Below are 26123 nucleotides of genomic sequence, written 5' to 3'. Positions count from 1 at the left end.
TGGATTAATAAATATGGGAAGAGTGTGATTCATTATAAAGTAATAAAAATTTTAAAATTACATGATTATTCAGTAAAGAAAAAGCATTTTATGAATATCTAACATCTATGATAAAAATTCTCAGTAAACTAGAAATAGAAGAGGATTTTGTTAATCTGATAAGCTGTAACTATAAAAACTGTAGAACAAACATACTTAATGGTACAAAGTTAAAAGCTTCCCTGAGACACGGAATTAGACACGAATGCCTATCACCACTTCTGTTTCTCACTGTATTAAAAATCCTTGCAAATGTAATATGGCAAGAAAAAGTAAGAGCATAAAGGCTGAAAAAAAAGAATGTTTGCCATTTTTCACATAACTGTACCTGTAGAAAATGAATTTAACAAGGTTAATATAAAAATTAATTTTATTTTTTACTTGCTAGAAGCACATTAAAAATCAAATTGATCTTTCTGTAACTTAATATACTTTACCTTTAATTTTATAAATTTTAATTTGTTTTACATGTAGAGAAGCATCAAAAACATCAAATACCTAGGAGTAAATTTAACAAAAAATAAGCAAGACTTCATGGAAAACTAAAATATTATTGAGAGAATTTAAAGACCTAAATAAACAGAGTGATATACCAAGGATTGGAAGATTCTCTATTATAATGATACAGTTTTTACCCAAATTGGTCTACAGATTCAGTGCTATTCCAAGCACAATCTTATGTTTGAGGGTGTGTGTGGGGGCTGGGGGAATTGACAAATCAATATGAAAATTATATGGAAATTCAAAGGCAAAGAATAGTCTGGTTAACTTTGAAAAATAAAGAGGGAGAACTTACTCTAGTAGATATTAAACCTTATAAAGATAAGTAGATAATGTGGTATTGGTCCACGAATAGGCAAAAGGACTAGTGTCACAGAATATAGCCCAGAAACAAACCTACAGATAGAAGTATACTTGATTTATAATGAAGGCCAAAAAGTGTGAAACAAGTCTGTTTTTTCAGTATGTGGTGCTGGGTCAACTGCACATACAGATGAAAAGAAGTATGTACTTTACAGATAATTTTAAGCAGCCTATATAATTAAGCATGACACACAAAACAACACATCTCCTAAAAGATGTAAAAGAGTATCTTTAGGATCTTGGTATATGGGAAAATTTATTAAACAGAAAACAAAAAATACAAAGGGAATGATTAAGTTGGACTGTAGTCAAATTAATACCTTCTATTCATTAAGAGTAAAAAGGCAAGCCATAGAGTGGGAGAATATAGCTTCAAGATTTGTAACCAAAAAGAGACCTTGTATCAAGAGTAAATATGAACTCCTATAAATCAATAAGGAAAGGACAGATAATCCTATATAAACATGAGAAAGAGCTTTGAACAAGGACTTCACAGGAGATAATTGCCCACTAGACATGAAAAGGGGTTCAGCTTCATTGGTAGTCAAAGAGATGCCCTTAGAATGGTTAAAATGAAAAAGACTTACATGCCCATTAGAATGGTTAAAGTGAAAAAGACTGACATACCTAAGGTTGTTAGGATCAAGAATATGGAACAAAAATTCTCATCTGCTGCTAGAGTTTAGATTGGTGCAACCACTTTGAGTAACTGTTTGACAGTGTCTACTATTACCAGCTATGGTTGGACAAGTGAAATTTTAAATCTTACAATATAAATATCTAATAAAATTGCTTGTACATACATGTATATCAAAAAGATGTACATTCATGGCAACATTTGTGATAGCCTTAATGTAGAAATAACCCAGTTGATTGTTCAAAATCATAAGCATGTAGACTACTTTATAGCCATAATGGATTACACTATGTATAACATTATAAGAGACTCTTATAATGTTGACAAAAGAAGCCAAACAGTACATACTATGATTCCATTAATGTAAAATTGAAAACTAGGCATGACCGGTCTCTGGTTTTAGAAGTCAGGATAATGGCTACTCTTGAGGAAGGAGTTAGTGACTAGGATTGACTATGAGGGAAGTTTCTGGAGAGCTCATAATGTTCTGATTCTGGAATTAGTTAACCAGATTATACAAGTTTGTTCATTTTTTGATAATTATTTGAGCTGTATTTGTACTGTATATTTTCTTGTTATATTCAGTAAAATAATTACTATGCTTTTTATATTAGATTAAAATGGAAATCTTTCAGATTGATAAAAGTAACACATGCTTGTATATTCATTAGCTTAAGATTTGGCTATCATGGTAAGAACTCCTATGTATCCTGCTCAGGCCCTGGTAACCAATATCATAAATATAATAAATAGATGTTTTTCATTCTCATGCCTATTTTTATATTTGTGTTAAATATTTATATATCCATAAATATATATTAGGAATATATTCATCTCAAATATCAAAACCTACTGTAGTGACAAAGAGATGAAGTGGGTTTATTTGTTTCATCTATCAAGTTTCCTATGTAGATCAGCAACTTGATAATAGTAGGGCTCAAGTCCGTGCTAATGATTAGGCTTTTTCTTCTCGTTTGTTGCCTTTTATTCACTAGATGTCTGCTCCACATCTAGGCATTATTATATCTGTGTACTTGAGGCAACTATATTTCTTGTACCACCGTTATTTGCCTTTCAGTTTCATAACTTTTTTTATAGTTTGGGATAATTTCAAATTATCAGTTAATATATGTGGGTATAAATTCAGTTCTGTGGTTACTAGTGGATAGCTAATATCACTAAACCTGTTTTCTCATCTATACTATGGCGATAACAGTTCTCACCTTCTGTGGTTGTTTTGATGTTAAGTAGTAATATAAAGTGCCTAGGGTTAACTAACACCTGATAAGTGGCTGTCAGTAAATAATTTTATTATAACTTAGATGTGCTAATAACCATTAGTAAACAAATAGTTGTTTCTGCGGGTTAAATGTTATGACAGATGTAATGTGTCCAGTGATGTACTGGTTCAAAGGGCAGGAAACTGCTTTGGTAAGTCAGAAATAAATTCATAGAGAAGGTAACATTGGACAGCAGTATATTGTGTTTTGAATGTTTCGGAGACAGAGGTGTTACATTTATGTCCATTTTACAAGAGAAATTAAAAAAATAAAAGCTGAATAACTTTACAAAAAGAGGACTTTGCAAATGTATCAGCTGTGTAAATAGGTAATTCATATTACCTGAGAATATAGCAAAACAATTGTAAATTAGAATGGATACTGGCTTGGCATAGTGGCTCACGCCTGTAATCCCAGAATTTTGGGAGGCCTAGGCAGGTGGATCGCTTGAGCTCAGGAGTTTGAGACTAGCTTGGACAACATGGCAAAACCCGATCTGTACAAAACCACAAAACAATTAGCCAGGCATGGTGGCGGATGTCTGTAGTCCCATCTACTCGGGAGACTGAGTTTGGAGGATAGCTTGAGCCCAGGAGACAGAGGTGGCAGTGAGCTAGGATCGTGCCACCACACTCCAGACTGGGTGACAGAGCCAGATCCTGTCTCCAAAAAAGGAAAAATAACAGTTCAGAGGTTCTTGAAATTTTGCTTTAGTTTATCAGTAGATTTTTTGTCATTAACACATTATGATTCCTTAAATATAAGAAAACTTAAAACTGCATTCCTTAGTAGAGGCATTTTAAAAGTGATACTTTTAAATAGTATTACAAGTATAATTTTACTAAGCATCTGATAAATGGATACAACACAGAAGTATATACTATAAATAATCTTTTTTGTTTGTTTTTCCTTGGATGTTAAAAAAATCTAAAATAGCAGTTAAATCTCAGTGAGCTATGTGTTTTAATTTTCTTGATGTTCAAAATGATGGTTTTATTATAAGGAAGCTTTTATATTAAGTCTAATTCAAATTTTTATGTTAGCTATTTGGTTGTTTGGGAAGTTACATCGTAATTTGATGCAGAATTTTATACTACTGGAAAGGTAATATAGTGGCTGGTTGCTGCCTTAAAGTTGCAAGTTGAGTATTCACATTTTGTAATGAATGTACATAAAATTAAATGGCTCTGTTTAAAACATAGGGAAATGCCTTGGACTGTTTTTAATCTTTTATACTACTACACCGTTTTTCTAAGAAATACCTTTCTTTCTTTGCTTTCCTTTATTCGCTCATCCCAAAGGCAACAGTTTTTATTGTAAATGTAGTCATAATTTTAACATTTAAGTAACTCCTTCAAATCACTATATTGATAATTTCTTGACTACTTTCTCTGTCTAATGCAAGGTATTGCTAAAGGTGCTTTGAATCACAGAAAGACTTATATACTCTAAAATACATGAGGCTCATTATACTAAATTACTTAGGCATTTTAAAATTATATCACAGAAATTGTTCATTTTCTTCCCCCAAAAGCCACATGGAAAATGCCTACCTCTGTTATGTCAAATGTTTGATAATTTTTTTCTCATTTGAAAGATGGTTTAATATTCTCCCCCTCAGAAAAACAAAAAAAGTACCTGGCTTGTTCTTGTAGCATCAGTATGTTATGTAATCTCTTCATATCTGAGTTTTTCTGTAAAAATGAGGAAAATATTAGCAAGATTTATGAGACTAATTTAGATATTGTACTTGTTTAATAATTACACTAATGGGAACTGAACAGAAATATATAGAGGGAAAAATTATGAGGAAATGGTATATTTTATATTCAAGTTGAATCATTTCTGTATTTTGTTAAATAATGTACTTTGTTATATCTAGTATTATAGGTAAGGTCCTGTGTTTTGCATATTTTTAAAAGAAAACATCATTGTACTTACCAGATTTAAAAAATTAGGTATCTAATCTTTTTTCGGATATAACATACTTATATCAGCCTGCCTATCTTGCTGATAATTTTTAGTAAATGGAATGAGCTTAAGTAAACTGTGGGGTTATATTATGGTATTCACAGCTGTAGAGAAACTGTTGGGGTAAAACTGACATTTAAAGTTTGGACATAACACATGAAAAAATTTGAGTGCTTTGAACATTTCAATCTTTATATTTATAAAATATTTTCTACTATACAATGTGGATATAACTGGTCAAGGAACTCATTAGTTGACAACTTCTAAACTGAATACTTATTGGCCAGGTGCAGTGGCTCATACCTGTAATCTCAGCACTTTAGGAGGCTGAGATGTGTGGATCATCCAAGCTCAGGAGTTTGAGACCAGCCTGGGCCACATGGTGAAACAACTCTACAAAAAAGAGTTGTTTATGATAAAAGTTAGCCAAGCATGGTGGCACATGCCTGTAGTCCCAGCTACTCAGGAGGCCAAGGCAGGAGAATGACTTGAGCCCAGGAGGCGGAGATTGCAGGGAGCCGAGATTGCAGGGAGTCTGGAGCAGACTGTAGTCCAGCCTGGCCGATAGACCAAGACTCTGTCTGATAATTTAAAAAACAATACTTATCAATTATGGATACAAGTTGTTGATATTTTAATTCAATCTTCAATTAAAGTTTTCCACTCATCCTTTTTCCAGGATTCCTCAACAATTAAAGTAGGCTACAGAAAAAAGTGACAGTTTACAACAATTTAATTCTTAATATTCTGAATTTAAAAAACATAGATGTAAATTGTATGCTAAGGATAATTGACAATTTTTAAAAATTATTTTATAATCTTATAGTAACAATCTACCAAATTTGTCATTTTATGTGGTAAGGTTCTATATAAGGTTTAGTGTGGTTTTTTTGTTGTTGTTGTTTTTACATTTGAAGATGATTTATAATAAAAGAGCACCAGCCAGCCAAGTTGAGTTCTGATCATGTTCTGCTACTTAATAGTGATTTTTGGTAAGCCTCTTTCACTTTTGACTTTTTTTTTTAAATTCTGGAAGTGCCTTATAGTTTACTGTGCATTTCATATCCCATGTCCTTTCAATATAACTGCAAAGAAGGGTATTTCTTCCTAACGAAAGTATTCTAGGGACTTTCTAAGTGCATCCTTTTAAATACATTACAGTTGAAATGCCAGGTGGGCAGAGCCAGTTTTTTGGTTTACAGCTTATGTTATTCAGTGTTTTTTGGATAGGAAATTAGATACCCAAGTATGTAGGTTTCTAGACTAGCTTCTTTAAAAGTTTGGACTTCTTAAATTTTATATAAACTTTTTGCCAGTTGATTAGTATATCAGTTTATCTGTGGCCAGTACTGTGTAAAATCCTGATTCCTCTGAAAGATTGCCATAGTGAGTGGTATGAAGCAGACAGAAAAAGCTTTAAGAATTGAGTGCAAATGTTAACTGACCAAAGATTATAAACCTAATTGTTTATATGGTTACTTAAATTAAATATAGAATATAAAGGGAAGTGAACAAGTGGGTATTTTGGAACAGGAATCTCCAGTTAGCGTAACATGTTCAATTCCAGATGTAGGGTCAGAAAACAAGAACATGATTACAATACTTTCTACTTTAGAAATGTACCAGATGCGTTTTCCAAGCCCTCCCATCTCCCACTTCTTCCGATGTGGCCAGTTGTGTGGTTTTAGCTGGCCAATAGAGGAGTGCTTAGTATTTCCCTTCCAATTACATTTTTGTCGAGGGTAGGTTGGGCCTTCCATACATTTGGCTAATTAGACAACTGAGTGCAATTATTTTCTTCAGATGTTTTGTCTATATTTTACAAACTCTTTTTATACAGTTTAGTCACTAAATTAATAAATAAACAAACATTTGAGTGGGCTGTACCAGCAAGTTGCCGTGCATTCTTTGCGGCTGAAGACCCTGGGATCCTTTGTATGCTCCAATCTGATCCTCCCCCTCATCCGGGCAGCGTGCTAACAGCCAGTCTCTTAGGCTAGCAACATATGTCATCTCCTGCGGACAGCATGCTGGTGGAAAGCATATGGGTGCCCCTTAGGGAAGAGAAGCCAGTGTGGTTGCAGGAAGGTGGTGGAAGTCTACGTGACCGTCTCATGTTTTAGCGCCTCGAAAAAGTGCATTGTTTTAAGAATATTGTAGACATTTCCGTTGGGTAGCCAACCATGGCAACAAGAACTGTTTGCTAGTGGTTCTTAAACTTCGGAACTTCCAGAACAGCAAGGCATGTAGAGAATCTCTCTTGAGAAACTGCTAGGTGGTGTGAACACGTGTCCATTCCACATAGGTTGTGCAGAAGGAGAGTTAGTCATTAGAGTATTAACATTTATGAAACACCACAGCCCAGCTAGATTTAAAATTTTTAGAGTATTTGTGATTTTTGAAATAATAGATATAAGTTAATGCTTATTAAAAATTTGAAACTCCAGAGAAGTTGCTTTGATCTTTCTTGATGTTTCTATGAGTCTACAATTATTTTCTCTTCATTCAAACATGGGCTTAATAACTTTTTCTCCCACGTATTAATGGATTTTTAAAGGCAAGATCTGCTGTAGTATATTTAGTGAATACAATATATGGCTGTATCAGAATTCAACCAGCAACCTAATAATGGATATTTAAGTTAATTACACTTTTACATTATATAATAAGGCTATTCTTCCATTATTTCATTTCTTAAGGTAACTTGGTTATTTTTAAAATTTATTTTGTAAACAAGAATTAGAAATAAGTCTTGCTAGGAATTTGCAGGGAACCAGTTTGACAGGGGAAAGAACTTGTTTAGGAGTTAGGACTACTGTTAATCTTGTTTAATGACTTACTGGCTGTTTGATTTTTCCCAAATTACTCAAATTCTGTTTCCATTTAGCATCTATAAAATGAAGATAATTTTGTTAAGACAAAATGAGATAATTATGTGAAAATTATTAGTAAATTATTTTTTTAAAAATTCCAAGATGCAAAGTGATAACAATACTATCTTTACAAAAAATATGTATTTACAATGGTAGATAATGTTTGTAAATGTGAATTCCAGTTTTGCTCGGATCACTTGTATCAACCCTTTTAAATTCTCTGTAGAAGTACCGTAATCCCAAAATTACTCAAAACCTGTTTTACAAGTTATAAGTAAAATGTATAGAATGAATAAGTAAATGTACATAAATACTATTAAATAAATTTACAAGCACTATTTATAGAAGATTTTCATATGTTTTCTTAAATACTAAAGGAATAATTGTATGTCAGATATTCTGTAAATTATAACAGTAAAAGTAGACTTCATACTTGAACAAATTGGAAATATACATTGTAAAATTGCTTATTTTCCTACATATAAACTGTTAATCTACACATGACTGAATAGCAGATATAGTGAAAAGTGACTGAGGCAGTTTGATGTAGTATAAAAATACTAGTCTGTTGTCAGGGAGACCTGGGTCTAGTTTAAATCAACTAATCTTTGTGGAGCCACGTATTTGGGGCTAAGTACAGTGAGGGAATACTGCAGTAGTATTGTAATCAATACCATTATATTTGTGCAATGTTCTCAGTGTACTCATCTTGAAAGAGGCAGTGGAGCTGGATTCTGAAACATGGATAGGATTTGAACAGAGGCCCTGAAGAAGAATCAGTATGATATGGAAATAGGCATAGAGTGGGGTAGAACGTGTTTTTTGGTTAATAAATTCTTTTTGGCTGGAGCAGGAAATATATAATAGCCAACAACACTGGAAAGAAAAGTGATGGGGTCATCTTCTGGCAGTATAGGAGCTTGGATCAAGCTATAGTAAGCTGGTGAAGATTATGAATAATGATTGGAGTCATTTTTATTTTTTTTTTTTTTGAGACAGAGTCTCATTCTGTCACCCAGGCTACAGTACGGTGGTGATTTCGGCTCACTGCAGCCTCTGCCTCCTGGGTTTAAGCGATTTTCCTGCCTCAACCTCTTGAGTAACTGGGATTACCAGTGTGCACCACCACCCCCAGCTAATGTATTTTTAGTAGAGACGGAGTTTCGCTGTATTGGCCAGGCTGGTCTCAAACTTCTGATCTCAGGTGATCTGCCTGCCTTGGCCTCCCAAAGTGCTGGGATTACAGGTGTGAGCCACTGCCGAGTCATGTTTTTAGGAAGGTATAGTGTTCATTACATTGTTAATTTTACCAGTATTACTTTATGTAAGTCATGTAGACTTTTGGGGCTCTTTGCATATTTAAATTCTTGTTTTCTAGTCTTAAGAATATTCTTGGAAACCGATGTCAGAAATACAGGTTCTTTTCTTTTTTGTTTGAGAAAATTGGTTATAAGAAAATGCCTTAAACAAATTAGATGCTGATTATTCTTCTTACATTTACTTGCAGCCTCTTTTAAACAGCAGATTTTTGTTTTATTTTATAGTAGGACTAAGTTATTCTTCAGCTTAACAAATATCCTTGATGGTATTAAATATTTTTGAATAAGAACTATAGAAATATTTCTTGCCATCTCAGGTTTATGGTACAAATTAGAAAGAAAGTTACAGATTTTTGAGGTTTCCTTGAAGCTCCAAAAGTCTATAATTCAGATTGTTTTCTGTGCCTTTGGTTTATTTAACTAGCTCGTCAAATCAATCTTTAAAATTATTTTTAAAATGAGTTTTAGCTAGTGTCTCAAGTTGTTTTTAGAAAGAAGAGGTAAGGATTGTTATTAGGTAGTTTCTGTACTTGAATACAGAATAATTACTGATAATGATTTCTTTACCTAAAATAGTTCTTTGGGACACAAATACTTCTTCAGGAATGGGTTTTTCCTGCTCCTTAAATTGGCTATCTATCTTTATTGCTATGTTTTTGTTGTTGTTGTTTATACAGGGTCTTATACTGTTACCCAGACTGAGTGCAGTGACACAATCACAGCTCACTGCAGCCCAGTCTCCCAGGCTCAAGCAATCCTCCCACTTCAGCCTCCTGAGTAGCTGGGACTACAGGTGCGCACCACCACGCCTGGCTAAATTTTAAAAATTTCTGTAGAGATAGGTTCTCACCATGTTGCCCAAGCTGGTCGTGAACTCCTAGACTCAAGTGATCTTCCCGTTTTGGCCTTCCAGAGTGTGGGGGTTATAGGGAGCCACTGCACCCAGCCCAGCCTATTGCTATGATTTGACTGTTAGATTTACTCAGGAGAATATTTGTGGTAATGTTTTAGAAAATCATAACTTGAACCAGGATTCAATTGAGCTAATACTGTTTCTTTTGTCTTTGAATAGTTGGAACTGATAATGGGAGAGAAGCAATTGAAAGTGGGGCTGCATTTCTCTTCATGACATTTCGTTTGAAGGACTCTATTGGTCACAAGGAAACAAAGGCTATCAAACAGATGTTTGGCCCCTTTCCTTCGTCATCTGCCACTGCAGCTTGTAATGCTACTAATCGAATTATTTCTCATTTTAGTCAAGATGATCTTACTGCTCTTGTGCAGATGACAGAGAAAGAACATGGCGATGGTTTTTTTTTTGGTAAAAATTTAGTATTTTCATTTGACATGCATGATTTGGACCACTTTGATGAACTGCCAGTAAATGGTGAAACTCCGAAAACTATAAGCCTAGATTATAAGAAGTTTCTGAATGAGCATCTCCAGGAGGCTTGCACCCCGGAACTCAAGACTGTGGAAAAATCAAATGGCTCCTTTTTGTGGTGTGAAGTTGAAAAGTACTTAAATTCAACTTTGAAGGAAATGACTGAAGTGCCAAGAGTAGAAGATCTTTGCTGTACTTTATATGACATGCTTGCTTCTATTAAAAGTGGTGATGAACTTCAGGATGAGGTACAGTTGAAATTATTGTTTTTTCATATTAATGTTAACTATCTTAATGAAATAATGTTTTTAAACATGGTGGTTAGCAAACTACTATACTATTCTATATAGTAGTTGAATATATAGACAAATGGTTTCACATAGCAGGCCTGTATATACTTTTCCACTGGATAGTTACAGGAGGTCTGAAAGTGTAGTGAGTGTAGCAGAGGAGTCAGTAGGCAATAGTTGGGTGTCCACATGTCCTATTTACTGGGACAGTACTTGTTTGAGATCAACTTAATTTTAATACTGGACAAATTGAATGAGTAACATATTTCATGAAGGATTAAGAGAAATGTCGTACTGTTGTAGAAAAAACAGAGCCTTTGAAATCAAATCTTTGGGCTATCTCAAGGAGACAGAGAATTGTTAAAAGCATTGAACGTGATATATACAAAATCGTAAGTAACAGTAAATAATCATTTTGTGGTAGTTGTGATTATTTTTGTTGTTATAATTGGAATTAAGAATTTGAAAATCACACTGAATATTCAGAAATACAGAAAAAAATAGTAGCTGTATTTTTCAAAGAAAAATTAATTTAGAGAATTAGTTAACTAGATAGTGGCGGACTTAATCCATGGTAGTGATAGGTGTTATGCTGGTTAACATTAGTTTGGAAGTAAGGTATTATATTGTTAATTCCGTGATCAATCTTACTTACCTTGAATGTTTTACGCTTGGTTTAATTTATATCAGATCTGTTCTACACTATTAAATTTTCTCTAACATTCTGAACATAATATTGTTTTAAAAATTGTAATTTATGAAGAAAATTTTACAATTTGCTAATCATAACTGAATACATAGCAGTTATCCTATTATGATTATAGTAAGCTGAAATTTATAAATAGCTAATGGATATTTTATTTTCTTAGTGAGTCATAAAACCATTACTTCTGAATATCTATAGTAAGTTTGTACTTCTTAGTTTTTCACCACAGTTTTAAGTATGTAACTGAATCATCTGATTGTTGGAAGGGTAATATTTTTTAGTTCTAGATTTTTTTCATAATAGATTCATTTGTCATGTATTTATTGTATGCTTAGTGTATTACTAGGTACAGTGCTATTTACTGAACATAAAAAGATCAATAAGATAGCAAACTTGTTCTCAAAATTAATTGTCTAGCAGGAGGAGACATGTCAACAAATAACTGTGCTGAAATATCATAGGTATTATAAAATACTACATGCAAGAAAATGGGGACATAAAAGAACAAGTCATAGATTTTATAGAGGTGTTAGTATCGTAGGCAAGTATGCATAGAGAAGGTTAAACTTTAATAAAGTCTTAAAATTGACTAGATTTAACTTTTTCAAGTGGACCAGAAATGTAAGGAGCATATTTCAGGCTTTAACACTGTTTCAGAGAGCTGTAGTTCTGTACAGCAAGAGCTGCAAGATGCAAAGGTGAAGTGCTAAGAAACAAGGGTATGCAGATAGGTAAGAGCCAAATGAGGTGAGGGCTGTGCACCTTGTTAAGGTGTATGACAAGCCGCCATGAAGCCTGCATAGTGTGGCTCAATGATTTTTTTCAACCAGGATTAATGAATAGTTTAACATGTAAGTTAATATTTCACATCCTGTCAGTGACTTGAGTGGTATTCTATATGGTTTTAAATAGTCAGTGTTTTGGTTTTCCTGTTTGTATATGAAAATGAACAATCATTATGATAATTTTTGTTCTGCAGCATAGGTTATTCATGCTTTATATTTTAGATACATTTCTTTGCTGTTATATTCTGTTGTTATAGCAGATTTTCAATATAATTTTCAAGTGTTGCTTCAGTAGTTTTCTACAATTGTTTTCTTGTAGTAGTCTCACTACAATTGTTCTTGACCAGTGCTTTTTTCACTTTCGGGTATTCTGTACCTTCTGTGTTGTCTATTTACTTCTAAATACTTCACTTAAGCCTGGAAAGAGGGTAACTAAAAAGCCAATCAATTCGTATGATAACAGTTGATTTCAATTTCTTTCTAAGCTTTCACTTGATTCTTTATTTAAATAGGAGTATTTAAGTAGCATGCTGTGTTTTCTTGCTCCAGAAATTTAGCAGAACCATGGGGATATTTTTACAAATAATCTAAGAAAAATATATAAAGCTATTTCTATGCTGATGGCAAAAATTCTTCTCAATATATGGTTTCCCAGCTCTTAATAGTTTATTGACCTAATGCTTACTTGATGATAAAGGCATTGTATTATTGTTAAGCTAGTGTTAGAAAAAAAAAAATGGGAAAAAGGTATATTCATATGATTACATTTACCATAAAGACTGTGTAAGAGAGGTTTCTGACTGAAACATGGAGAGGAATAGTACTAATGACAATATTAGTAATAGTAACTGACATTAATATATGACATAGGCATTATGTTATATGCTTTATGTGCATGACTTCATTTAATTTTTATAGCAGTGCTTTGAGATAGGCAGTGCTGGATGAAGATGCTAGAAGCCCTAAGAACTGAAAAGGTACACTCTGAGGCATTTCTTCTCCCCTGCCATATGTGATTAATTTTTTTTAAATAGCATACTTAAGCAAACATAAAAAGAAACTAACAAAATTTTATTTATTTCCATGCTGATGAAGTTGATGTCTTTTCCAAACATCAAGTTCCTTTTTAAGATGTTTTTCTAACTTTCTTGGTCTGTTTTGCTGGTACCTTAAGGAAATGCTTTGTCAGCCTCATAGATTATTGCTTGCTGGTGGCAGGTATTTTATAGATTATCAAACTGAGTTTAGAGATTTGGGGAAATTTGTCTGGAGTTACAGAGTAGGTAGTGGATCCAGGATGTAAATTCAGACATTCTGACAAAGTATACAGGCGCATTTGAAGTTTAAGTAGATTTGTAGATATGCCTGTGTTTTGAAGCTAAGCATCTTAAATTTATGTAGGGGAATTATTGACATTTACTCTTAATTCATAATTTCTTTAGAAAGAAGATCTTTTCCTTTATGAGTTTCAAATAAGGAATTGGCTGAAATAAAAGGATGAAACTTTTAGACCCTGTTTATAATGAGTTTTAATAATTTCTCAGGGAATTCATTACATAGAAAGTATGTCTAGGTTCTCCTGTGTGTTGTACTAATAAAACAAATAAAAAACCCGCTTCTTAGCTTTTATCAGTATCATCCCTTTTTCCCTCCCTACGTTGAGCCTCTACATTACTTTCTTCTAAGAGCATTTCTTCTTTTGGCTTTTGCAATTTTTCAATTCAGGTTGTAGGTATTCTGATTAAGCCTTAGAATTTGATTGGCTAGAAGATCTTTAAGGTTCTTTATGTTCTTGAATTTTATTCACTTTTAAAAGTGCATTTTAACTTCCAGAAGTGAATAAGACTTGAATACTTCATGTTATTTTCTTAATCAAAACCTGTCCATTATTGGTACAGATTATCTTCCTGCTGCTGCTGTTTCATAACCAGAATTGTAGCAGTAGGGTTTGTTCTACTGGGATAGTATAATTAATGGACTTTCCAACAGCAGATTTTTCTCCAGAAAGTAATATTAATAACAGTAAAGCTACCAATTTTTAAGTGCCTGTTATGTATGGACCTGAACTAGGCTTTCTTCTTTGACCTAACCAGCTTCTTCACAGTCCTGCAACATGTAGAAGTGATGTCCTCTTTTAAGGCGAAAAAACTAAGGCTCAGTTGTTTACTAAAGTTACAAAGCAGGACAATTGTGGAAATTCCAGGCTTTTTTTCTCAGCATAGGTCTACCATTCCTATCTAGTATGCCATCAGATTTTTTGAAGAAAAGAACATTAACTGCAAGGTTCTTTGAAGGAATTTCTTTTCTTATAAAACCAGGCCAAATTTTGTCTCTGTTTGCTTATGTCTTATTGACTATAGGCAAATTACTAAGTCCTTGTGAACCCCAGTTCTCTAATTTGTGAAATACTTGCTTCACAGTGTTGCTGTGAGGACTTGTGAAATAATATGTGTGAGACATAATGTTTCACAGACTAGGCTCTCAACTGTTAGCACCATATATTTGCACAATCAAACTTTTATTTAAGTGTATATCTTATATGTCAGTAAATAAATTTTTATCTATGCCTTCTTATCTATGGATGTTTCAAATAATAAAATGATGCTTAAAAGCTAGGTCTTAATTCAGATAATTATTTCTTTTTTACCTGTTTGGCTTTTTAGTATCTCGCTACCATGAAGAAAATCTTTTGAATTAAGTTTTTGAAGTGAGTTCTGATATTAATAATTCTTGTTGAGATGGAAAAGATGTTAATTTAAAAAAACGCTTGAGAAATACATAATCTGAAAAGGATCTGAAAGGCTGGCATATTGGAGAGTTACTGGAATATACATATCTCAGTATTATTTTAATATTAAATGTTATTTGCAAAGCTATTAATGCTGATGTAAATATTGATAGAGTTACTGTGTAATCAGTTTTTAGAAAAAGTGAGTTTTGAGTTTTATTGATACAACTGTAGTTTGCTTTTGTGCAAATGGGCCGCTTCTTTATAGCATTTGTGATTTGACATTTGCTATTAATATTATCTCTTCACCCTATGCAGATGGTGTTACTTGACCCAAGCAAGTTCATTTCTGAACCTAACCCTGTTCCAGATATGTGTCTGATGTCAAGGAGTTTGAGTTATTTGGTTAGATTGTCTTCTGAGGGAAGACTGTTTATTTTTTTGGAACTTATTTGGATCACAATTTGATTCTATCATCCTTTGAGATTTTGGTGGAGAATAATTAGCTTGTTTTAATAAAACGATTTTTGTTTTATCAAGCTTTTTGTTCTGAAAACTCTTGCACTCTTAAAAATTACCGAGGAACTCATAGAATTTTTCTTTGTTATTTATCTATATTGATATTTACCATATTAGAAATTAAAATTGAAAATTTTTACTATGTTAATTTAATAAGTGTCTATTAAATCATTTGTTTTTTAGTCTTTATAATTATTCTTTCAGAGACAGAGTCTCATTCTGTCACCCAGGCTGGAGTGTAGTAGCATGATCATAGCTTACTATCACCTGTAACTACTAGGCTCAAGCAATCTTCCTGCCTCAGAAACCCTAGTAGCTAGGAATACAAGGATGTACCATCACACCCAGCTAATTTTTTAAAGAATGTTTTGTAGAGACAGAGTTTTGTGATGTTGTGATTTTGACTGATTATGAATTCCTGGCCTCAAGTGATACTCTTGCCACGGCCTCCTGAAGTGTAGGGATTGTAGGCATGAGCCACTGCACCCAGCCCCAAATTATTCAAAATAATAATATTATATTCATCATATTACCATAGTATAAGTAACATTTTTATGAAAAATATTTTCTAAAATCAAAAAAAGTATGAAGAGTGCCATTGTATCATATTTTTAGAAATCATTTCAATGTCTGGCTTAATAGAAGACAGCTAGATTCCCATATATATTTTTGCATTCAGTATGTTTTGATACCATGTATTACATTATGTAGCTTCTGTAAAAGTCCATTCCATTATTCTCATGGGAACATGAGAATGAAAAAGGCAAATAATGTTTTAGTATTATTATGAAAACAATTTTGACCTTGTATATTCTCTGAAAGGATCTTAGAGATTCTAGGCCACACTTTGAGATCCCTTATTAAATATGTGTATTACAATTGGATTGAGAGGGCGTAGTCGCTTTTTGTACCTGGAATTCGGTATTTAAAATATCACTGAACTAAAAGATTTCACAATGCTTTATAAAAAGATTCTCCATTAGGTGCTATACATTGTTTTTGTTAGCCTTAGTACTGCTGACTAGGTTACCACATTAGCCAGATTGGAATTAAAAGTATCCTTTCAGCCATGAGGACCAATATGTATTGTTTTTTATTGTCTTTTCACCAAGTAATCAGAAGATCCTCTACCCTCCTGCCTGAATTGAAAATTACTGTTTAAAGAATGTTTAGAATCATTGAATTTCTCCATGTGGAAGGATCAAATGTGGATCTTGTGTTTATTATTTTGTCTAGACTATTTGCTTCCTTTTATTTTTCACAGATCTGTTAATACTTCTTATCAGTTTTTTAGGAATTTTTTTTGTTTTTTGAGACAGAGTCTTATACTGTCACCCAGGCTGTAGTGCAGTGGTGCGATCTGGGCTCACTGTAATCTCCATCTCCTGGGTTTAAGCAATTCTCCTGCCTTAGCTTCCCGAATAGCTGGGCCTACAGGTGTGTGCCACCACGCCCAGCTAATTATTTGTATGGGGATTTCACCATGTTGGCCAGGATGGTCTCAATCTCCTGACCTCGTGATCTGCCAACCTCAGCCTCCCAGAATGCTGGGATTACAGGCATGAGCCACTATGCTCAGCCACTTTTTTAGGAATCTTAATGTAGATTTAGTGGCATATCTTATACTTGTTATATGTTAACCTTTTTTGAGGTTGCAGGAGGGCCTTAAAGTGCTTGCAATTACTAACAATTGAAGGAGATTAAACAACAACACAACAACAAGAGCTTAATCTTCATCCTCTGTTGGTTGGAGTTTGGCAAAAGACTTTTTTATGTGTCAAGAACAACCTACATAGGATTCTTTCTGTTTTGAGATTATTTTTAGAGACAATATTTACTTTCATTTAGAAAGAGTTTAATCTAGTAAATAAAACATACACTTTTAATGATTCCCTTTGAAAAAATATGATATTTAAGGGTTAAAAATGTGAAAGAAAATACTGTTATGAATAAAACATGTCTTTGATACATCTTATTTAATTAGCACTTGCCATTTGTCTTGCACTGTTTTAACTGTTGGAGAAACAAAGAGTGAAGTTTCCTTGAAGGAAGACATAGCGTAATGGGGAAGCTTTGTATGCTGTTCTAACTGCCATAAAACATAATAAAGACTGAGAAAGTTTTGGAGAAGGGTTATTATTTGAGCTGGATTTTGAAGACTAAATGAAGAGGTTACTGGGCTGAGGAGATTAGAAAGGTCTTTCTGCCTAGCAGGACCAGCATGTATAGACATATCGGACGTGTGAAAGAGCATGCCTTCAGTGTAGCAGATGGATTGGTGTCATTCAATGATAAGGATTTATGAGTTGGGGAAAGCAAGAATGTGATGCCAGACAGGCTTATTGGGACAAGCCAATAGAAGGTATCAATCATGTGGGGAAACTCAGAGGTTTGGATTTTATCTTGTAAGGATGGGGATGCTATGAAGGATTTTAAACTATGGTATCATATGAATAGATTTATGTGTTAGTATAGTAGAGGTTTCCTTGTGGTGTGCCAGGGCATATAATACAATGGGTTGTAGGTAGCTTGGGATACTACTCTTACTAACTAACCCTCAAGGCAGTTGCCTGGGCCAAGGATTACTTGGGCTTTTAATTAGTCTCTTTTGGTCAAGGTAGCCTTGTCTGTTTACTTCATATACTTTATAAATACTATGACTTTTCAAAGTGCCATGACATGAAAAAGCTATAGAGATGTGGGTATAAAATAAGTAGAGCGTGACCATTTAAAAATGTTTTATAGTAATCTTGGATATCAGATGTCAAACTTTATTATCTCAGAGCCTCTTTATGCTCTTAAAAGTTATTGAGTACTCCAAGATGTGATTTATGTCTGTTGGTGTTTACTATACCAGAAACTAAAACTGAGACACTCTTCAAGTACAGTCATGTGCTACAAAATGATGTTTTGGTCAATGATGGACTATATACAACAGTGGTCCTGAAATATTATAATAGAACTGAAAAATTTCTATCACCATTGATATCTTGATGATACTGACTTTGTATAGGCCTGAGCTGATCTGTTTGTGTGTGTGAGTTTTTAATTAACAAATTGAAAAAATAAAAATTTTAAAAATAGAGAAAAGCTTATAGAATAAGGCTACAAAGACAGGTAATATTTTTGTAAAGCTGTACAGTATACTTGTGTTTTAAACTAAGTGTTATAAAAGAGTCAAAAAGTTAAATATAAAGTTTATGAAGTAAAAAAGTTGTACTGAGGTCAACTTATTGAAGACTTTTTTTTTGAAAAGACAAATGTAGTGTAGCCAAAGTGAACAGTGTTTATAAAGTCTGTGGTAGTATAGTGACGTCCTAGACCTTCACATTCACTCATTACTAACTCACTGACTCCACTAGAGTAACTTCCAATCCTGCAGACTTCCTTCATAGTAAGTGCTCTTTCAGGTATACAGGTATACCATTTTTTATCTTTTGTACAGTATTTTTTACTGTATCTTATCTATGTTTATATATGGTTAGATATACCAATACTTACCATTATGTTTCAGTTGACTCCAGTATTCAATATAGTAACATGTTGTTCAGGTTGGTAGCCTAAAAGAATTAGGCTACACCATATATAGTCTAGCTGTGTAGTATGCTACCTCATTTAGGTTTGTGTAAGTACACTCTATAATGTTCTCACAAAATCACCTACTTGTGTATTTCTCAGGATATGTGTTAAGTGACACATGACTGCATATATTTATTCATTTAAAAATAATAATAATAATAAAAATTAGCACCTTGATGAAAATTGACTATATTTTCCAAAATTGTAATATATAGAAAGAAAAGTGGCATTAAGTTTATGCAATCTTTTTAATGTCTGGTTTATTTTTTATTTTTTTAATATCTGGTTTAATAGAAAACAGATTCTCATATCTGCTTCTGTATTCAGTGTCCTATAATATATATTTTTGGTTTAAGTATACAAAGGGAATCTAGCCTCACATAGATATGCAGTTAGAAAAGAGGATGATATTTTAAAAGCCTTTTCAAATAATTTTTAATATTCTTTGTCAATACTAAATTAAAACTCGACAAGCAGTAGTTTCTTGCAAGTTAGTTACAATGAAAATCTGGTGTATCAGTGAATTTTTATACTAGGCTTCCCGAAAATTTATTGGCTTTCTCATTTTAATATTTTTTACTGTGTATAATTTTATAATGTCATGTATAAGTTTTTGGAAAATAATTGATTCAGTGAGTTATGCAAATCTTATAAATGTTGACACATTTGATTATATAATATAAAAAGAATTCATCCATTTATGAATATTACCACTGGTATCATCAGAAAAGTCTTACGTATTAGGTAATGGTCAGATTTACAGTGGTAAATACAAGGTTTTCAAAATTCTAATTTTTTCCTGAAAACTTGCATTTTAGCATTGGCAGCAAATACATTCAGTTGTTTCCTTTGTGTAGGAGACTCACTTTCATTTTTGAGAAAGTGTTTGTCAGCTCTCCCAATCTAAATAATTAATTTGTCTTTAGTCATTCTTTCAAATCAAAGTGATGTTACATAGAAAGCCTCTTTAATAGCAATTTTATACTTATATAAAATTTTTATAAAATACTTTTCTACATACATTTATTCTATATATGTGGTAGAAGTAACTTTATGCATCTCCTTTTGTCACAGAATATTAAAAATGATACATACTCATGAAATTTATAAAACTCATAATTTTTATTGCTTTACTTAAGGACATTCTTAAGTAAAGTTGGCTTTGTGTTGTTATTGTTTGTAATTGTGCTTGTATGACAGCAAAGAATACAATGATTATTAATTAATTTGATACTATTAGCTTGATTTGTACAAAGGCACCAGCAGTTTTACTCACCATTGCTTTTGCACTATCAGTATAATGTCAACAGAATGAGAAAGGCACATAATAGCTAAGTATTATTATGAAAGTAATTTTGACTTCTAGGACTCCATATAGCATACTTAATTGATGGGAGATTCTTTGAGTAAGTATGGTAGGAAAGGGAGCACAGATATTGTGTCTTGTTTTGCAGCATCTTTTATCCTAGTCTTTCTTAAACCCTTTCTGCCACATATGATTAATCTTTTTTTTTTTGAGGGGAAGAGAGTGCGTGTAACAAGTTATATATTTACTTTCATATTTCTTGACCATACTTTTTATCTTTGCCTCTTTATTGCTACCTCTGCTGTTTCCCTTTACAAAAGTTTATTAACCTCAATTAATATCTTTTATATTACAATATATTTCATATTCATTTCAGGGTCACAGTTATCTGGAAAATATTCAAAAGTGTTAGTAAAGTGCAGTGGAAAGTTCTTTAGGCTTGAATTCAGATAGATGTCATTTTCAAACAACGCTACTATTGTGTAACTTTGGACAATTTGTGTAAATTTTCTAAAGCTTTCTTTTCTTAAGTCCAACAATAATAATAATACCTTAATGTGAAAATATTGTTAGGAAGATTTGTTAGATAGGATGAGTAAAATGCCTATCATAGTACCTGGCATATAATGTGTTAAATAAAAAATTCTGGCCAGTGTGATCACCTGCACGCTTGAAAAAAAAATACTGGCCAGTAGAAAGAATTAAAATTGCGTGGACAGGACTATTCTTAACAATTGATTTTGTTTCTTTTGTTGCCCCTTTTTGTATAACTTCAGTAAAATGAAGAGCAAAAGGAATATTTATTGAACTCTTAATGTTCATATACACAAAGTAAAATTTTATTTTCTGATTTTATTTTTGTGGATTCTCTCAGAGTGGTTAGAATTTGGTTAGCACAACATATTCATATGCAAAATTAGAGTATAATATTTCTAAACAATAAATATATGTATCTTCCCAGGTCATACTTGCGGAAGCCTGGAGACTTTCTAGAATACTTACATTGTGCAATTATATAGTGAAACTCTCTGAATCTTAACACTGGTTCTCTAACTCAGATATCAACTTAATCTTTGATAACTACTCTGCATAGGAGAGTGGGATATGCTTGGGAAATTTTAATAAAGTTATGTAAAGCACTTGCAGCACTGTGTTTTAGATTTCACATTCATTTAGCATTTAAAATATGTGTAAAAAATTGGCACAAGTCATGATTCATTAAACCATTCTATGATTCTTTAATGCTAAAATGACAGCTATTGTGTAGTAAGTTGTAAGAAAAATAGTACTCTGGACTCTGTTTGGGAAAACCAGAATGATATGTTGGAGAAAATTAAATTATTTTAGAATTTTATTCTAAAGAATTTGTTATTCTGTGATTTAGAGTTATATATTAAAATCTTAATTATTTTTAAAAATTGAGTAATATTTTTTAATTATAAAATTGCAGATAGCATTTATAAAGATTCTGGGGAATGTGAAGAGTCATTTATCTTAGCTTAAATAACTATTTTTATTCAACTTTTTGAGTATTTCTATAGTAGTTTGGTTTTACACCTCTGTTGAATAGGTTGTTAATAACTTGAACAAGTTAAACTTTGAGGTAACAGATGTTTGTTACTTTTTTCTCTTTTTATAAGCTATTTGAACTGCTGGGACCCGAAGGACTTGAACTTATTGAGAAACTCCTCCAGAACAGAATTACAATTGTGGATAGATTTCTTAATTCTTCAAATGATCATAAGTTTCAGGCTCTTCAAGGTAAGAAAGTATGCAGTGGTAATTGTAATTTAAAGGAAAGATTCACTGGTTAGCAAATGTTTGTAATGTAATTACATTTAAATATCTTTTGTTTTATTATATAATTTACTGATATTACTCTGTTAAATAGATTTTATATATGGCATATTATGAAACGTAAGTGATCTAAATAGGAGGGCAGTGTTTGAATATGGCATTTTTTGGTAAAAGATAAAACTACTTAGAATACACGAATGTGCTTCTTTTATTTTGCAGATAGGAGGAACATGTGCAGGTTTGTTACATGGGTATACTGTTTGATGCTAAGGTTTGGGATACAGATTCTGTCACCCAAGTAGTGAACATAGTACTTGATAGGTAGTTTTTTAGCTCTTTCCCTACTCCCTCTTACTTGTCTTTTGGAATGCCTAGTTAGTGTGTTTTTCCCATCTTTGTGTCTGTGTGTACCCAATGTTTAGCTCCTACTTAAAGTGGGAACACGAGGTATTTGGTTTTCTTCATTAATTCACTTGGGATAATGGCCTCCAGTTGCATTCATGTTGTTGCAAAGGTCATCATGCAGTCAGGCAAGAAAAAGAAATAAAGGGTATTTTAAAAGGAAAGGAGGAAGTCATGTCTCTATTTGCAGATGACATGATTGTATATCTAGAAGACCCCATTGCCTCAGCCCAAAATCTCCTGAAACTGATAAGCAACTTCAGCAGAGTCTCAGGATACAAAATCAATGTGCAAAAATCACAAGCATTCCTATACACCAATAACAGACTTAAAGAGAGCCAAATCAAGAATGAACTGCCATTCACAATTGCTACAAAGAGAATTAAATACCTAGGAATACAACTAACAAGGAAGGTAAAGGACCTCTTCAAGGAGAACTACAAACCACTGCTCAACGAAACAAGAGAGGACACAAACAGATGGAGAAACATTTCATGTTCATGGTTAGGAAGAATCAATATCGTGAAAATGGCCATACTGCCCAAAGTAATTTACAGTTTCAGCACTATCCCCATCAAGCTACCAATGACCTTCTTCACAGAAATGGAAAAAACCACCTTAAACTTCATATGGAACCAAAAGAAAGCCTGTATAGCCAAGTCAATTCTAAGCAAAAAGAACAAAGGGGGAGGCATCACACTACCGGACTTCAAACTATACTACAAGGCTACAGTAATCAAAACAGTATGGTACTGGTACCAAAACAGAGATACAGACCAATGGAACAGAACAGAGGCCTCAGAGGCACCACCACACATCTACAACCATCTGATCTTTGACAAACCTGACAAAAACAAGCAATGGGAAAAGGAGTCCCTGTTTAATAAATGGTGTTGGGAAAACTGGCCAGCCATGTTCAGAAAGCAGAAACTGGACCCCTTCCTGACACCTTACACTAAAATTAACTCCAGATGGATTAAAGACTTAAGCATAAGACCTAACACCATAAAAACACTAGAAGAAAATCTAGGCAAAACCATTCAGGACATAGATGTAGGCAAGGATTTCATAACCAGAACACCACAAGCATTGGCAACAAAAGCCAAAATAGACAAATGGGACCTAATTAAACTCCACAGCTTCTGCATGGCAAAAGAAACAGTCATTATAGTGAATTGGCAGCCAACAGAATCGGGAAAAATTTTTGCAATCCACCCATCTGACAAGGGCTGATATCCAGAATCTACAAAGAACTCAAACAGATTTACAAGAAAAAAACAAACAAGCCCATTCAAAAGTGGGAGAAGGACATGAACAGACACTTTACAAAAGAAGCCATACGTGAGGCCAACAAACATATGAAAAAATGCTCATCATCACTGGTCACCAGAGAGATGCAAATTAAAACTACATTGAGATACCATCTCACGCCAGTTAGAATGGCGATCATTAAAAAAATCTGGAGACAACTGATGCTGGAGAGGATGTGGAGAAATAGGAACACTTTTACACTGTTGGTGGGAGGCTAAATTAGTTCAACCATTGTGGAAGACAGTGTGGTGATTCCTCAAGGACCTAGAAATAGAAATTCCATTTGACCCAGCAATCCCATTACTGGGTATATATCCAAAGGCTTATAAATCGTTCTGCTATAAGGACACATGCACACGAATGTTCGTTGCAGCACTGTTTACAATAGCAAAGACCTGGAACCAACCCAAATGCCCATCAATGATAGACTGGACAGGGAAAATGCGGTACATATACACAATGGAATAATATGCAACAGTCAAAAATGATGAGTTCGTGTCCTTTGTAGGGACATGGATGAACCTGGAAACCATCATTCTCAGCAAACTGATACAAGAACAGAAAATCAAACACTGCATGTTCTCCATAGGCGGGTGTTGAACAATGAAAACACAGGGAGGGTAGTACTACACACAGGGGTCGGTTGGGGGAAATGGGGAGGGGCAGTGGGGGGTGGGGAGTCGGGGAGAGATAGCATGGGGAGAAATGCCAGATATAGGTGAAGGGGAGGAAGGCAGCAAATCACACTGCCATGTGTGTACCTATGCAACAACCTTGCATGTTCTTTACATGTACCCAAAAACCTAAAATGCAATTTTTAAAAAAAGAACATTCAAATGGTTCTTTCACTGTAAAATGACAGTTGTTATATAGTAAGTTATACAAAAAATGTTACTATGGACTCTATTCGGGAAAACTAGAATGATTTGACCTTTATGGCTGCGTAGTGTTCCATGGTTCCTATGTTCAAACTGCATTTTCCTTTTCCAGTACACTGTTGATTGGAACTTAGGTTGATTCTGTGTCTTTCCTGTTGTGAATAGTGCTGTGATGAACATGTGAGTTCCTATGTCTTTTTGGTATAAGGATTGAGTTTTTTGTGGGTATTTACCCAGTGATGGAATTGCTGGGTCAAATGGTAACTCTGTTTTAAGCTCTTTGAGAAATCTTTAAACTACTTTTCTCAGTGGCTGGTCTAATTTACATTCCTACCAAGTATATAAATGTTCCTTTTTCCTGCAGCTGTGCCAACATCTGTTATTTGACTTTTTAATAATAGTCTTTCTGGCTGGTGTGAGGTGGTGTCTCGTTATGGTTATGATGTTTTTCTCTGATGATTAGTGATGATTAGCATTTGTTGGCTGCTTGTATGTCTTTTTTTTGAGACAGAATCACACTCTTCACCAGGCTGGAGTGCAGTGGCATGATCTTGGCTCACTGCAACCTCTACCTCCTGGGTTCAAGTGATCCTCCCATCTCAGCCTCCTGAATAGCTGGGACTACAGGCATGTGCTATTATGCCCAGTTAAGTTTTCTATTTTTAGTAGAGATGGGGTTTTACCATGTTGGCCAGGATGGTCTTGAGTTCTTGACCTTGTGATCTACCTGCCTCAGACTCCCAGAGTGCTAGGATTACAGGCGTGAGCCACTGTGCCCAGCCTTTTTTTTTTTTTTTTTTTTTGAGAAGTGTCTATTAGTATGGTTATTTGTTTTTTACTTATTGATTTAAGTTTCTTATAGATTCTGGATAGTAGGCCTTTGTCAGATACAGTTATTTTTTCTAGTTCTGTAGGTTGTTTGCTTACTTTATTGACAAATGGGACCTAATTAAAGAGCTTCTGCATAGCAAATTTTCTTTAAAGAGAAAATACATATGGAATTACTGTGGGCCCAAGTAGTAGTTTAATTTCTCTACAACTTTTTATTTTGAGAACTTTAAAAACTATAGTTAAAACTGCAAGAATAATACAACGATCATTGTTTACTTTTCATGTAGATTCATTAGTCTTTATCATTTTGCCCCTCCTAGACCCTTTACACATACACCTACTTTTTAAATTTTTGCTGAACAATGACAGGAAGTTGCAGACATTTTGATACTTTATCTATAAAATCTTTAGCACATGTCTAAGCACAATACAATTATCAAGCTGAGCATATTGAAAATAGCTGTTATTACATATATTTTTAAATCCCAGAAAAATTAGAAGAATTGACTAGGGAACCAAAATTATTTTTTAAAAAGCTTGACTTACAACATAGCTAATGCAAAACTCAGGTTTTAGGTGATAAACAGAAAAATTATTATTATTTTTTTTACCTTTACCACAGTG

At 33.4% G+C, this 26123-nt stretch overlaps 2 protein-coding genes across 19 annotated transcripts in view; one reads left to right on the top strand and one right to left on the bottom strand.

Annotated features, from left to right (window-relative positions):
- The window catches only part of LOC118152928 (uncharacterized), a 68095-nt gene extending 61167 nt beyond the window's left edge, over window positions 1-6928 (bottom strand). For 3 of the 6 annotated variants that reach the window (XM_054254292.2, XM_054254293.2, XM_054254291.2), the window contains exons 1-2: window positions 6679-6928; window positions 4459-4514 (exon numbers count right to left, since the gene is read on the bottom strand). In XM_054254292.2, coding sequence (XP_054110267.2) covers window positions 4459-4514; window positions 6679-6804 — 182 coding nt within the window. In that variant the 5' untranslated portion in view covers window positions 6805-6928. Of the gene's footprint in view, window positions 1-4458; window positions 4515-5094; window positions 5633-6678 lie in introns of those variants that run through there. The other 3 variants (XR_013534448.1, XM_054254297.2, XR_013534447.1) reach the window with 2 other exon arrangements.
- The window catches only part of ASCC3 (activating signal cointegrator 1 complex subunit 3), a 369134-nt gene that overhangs the window by 25048 nt on the left and 317963 nt on the right, over window positions 1-26123 (top strand). For all 13 annotated transcript variants that reach the window (XR_013534438.1, XR_013534439.1, XR_013534440.1 and 10 more), the window contains 2 exons: window positions 10056-10615; window positions 21921-22041. Coding sequence is in view for 5 of the 13 variants with exons in the window: in XM_002746863.7 (XP_002746909.4) it covers window positions 10056-10615; window positions 21921-22041 (681 nt within the window). In the remaining 8 variants the exon portion in view is untranslated. The remainder of the gene's footprint in view (window positions 1-10055; window positions 10616-21920; window positions 22042-26123) is intronic.

The sequence above is a fragment of the Callithrix jacchus genome, chromosome 4 (genome assembly GCF_049354715.1).
Source record: "Callithrix jacchus isolate 240 chromosome 4, calJac240_pri, whole genome shotgun sequence".
Classification (NCBI taxonomy): Eukaryota; Metazoa; Chordata; class Mammalia; order Primates; family Cebidae; genus Callithrix; species Callithrix jacchus.
This window is presented reverse-complemented; position numbering and strand designations above follow the sequence as displayed.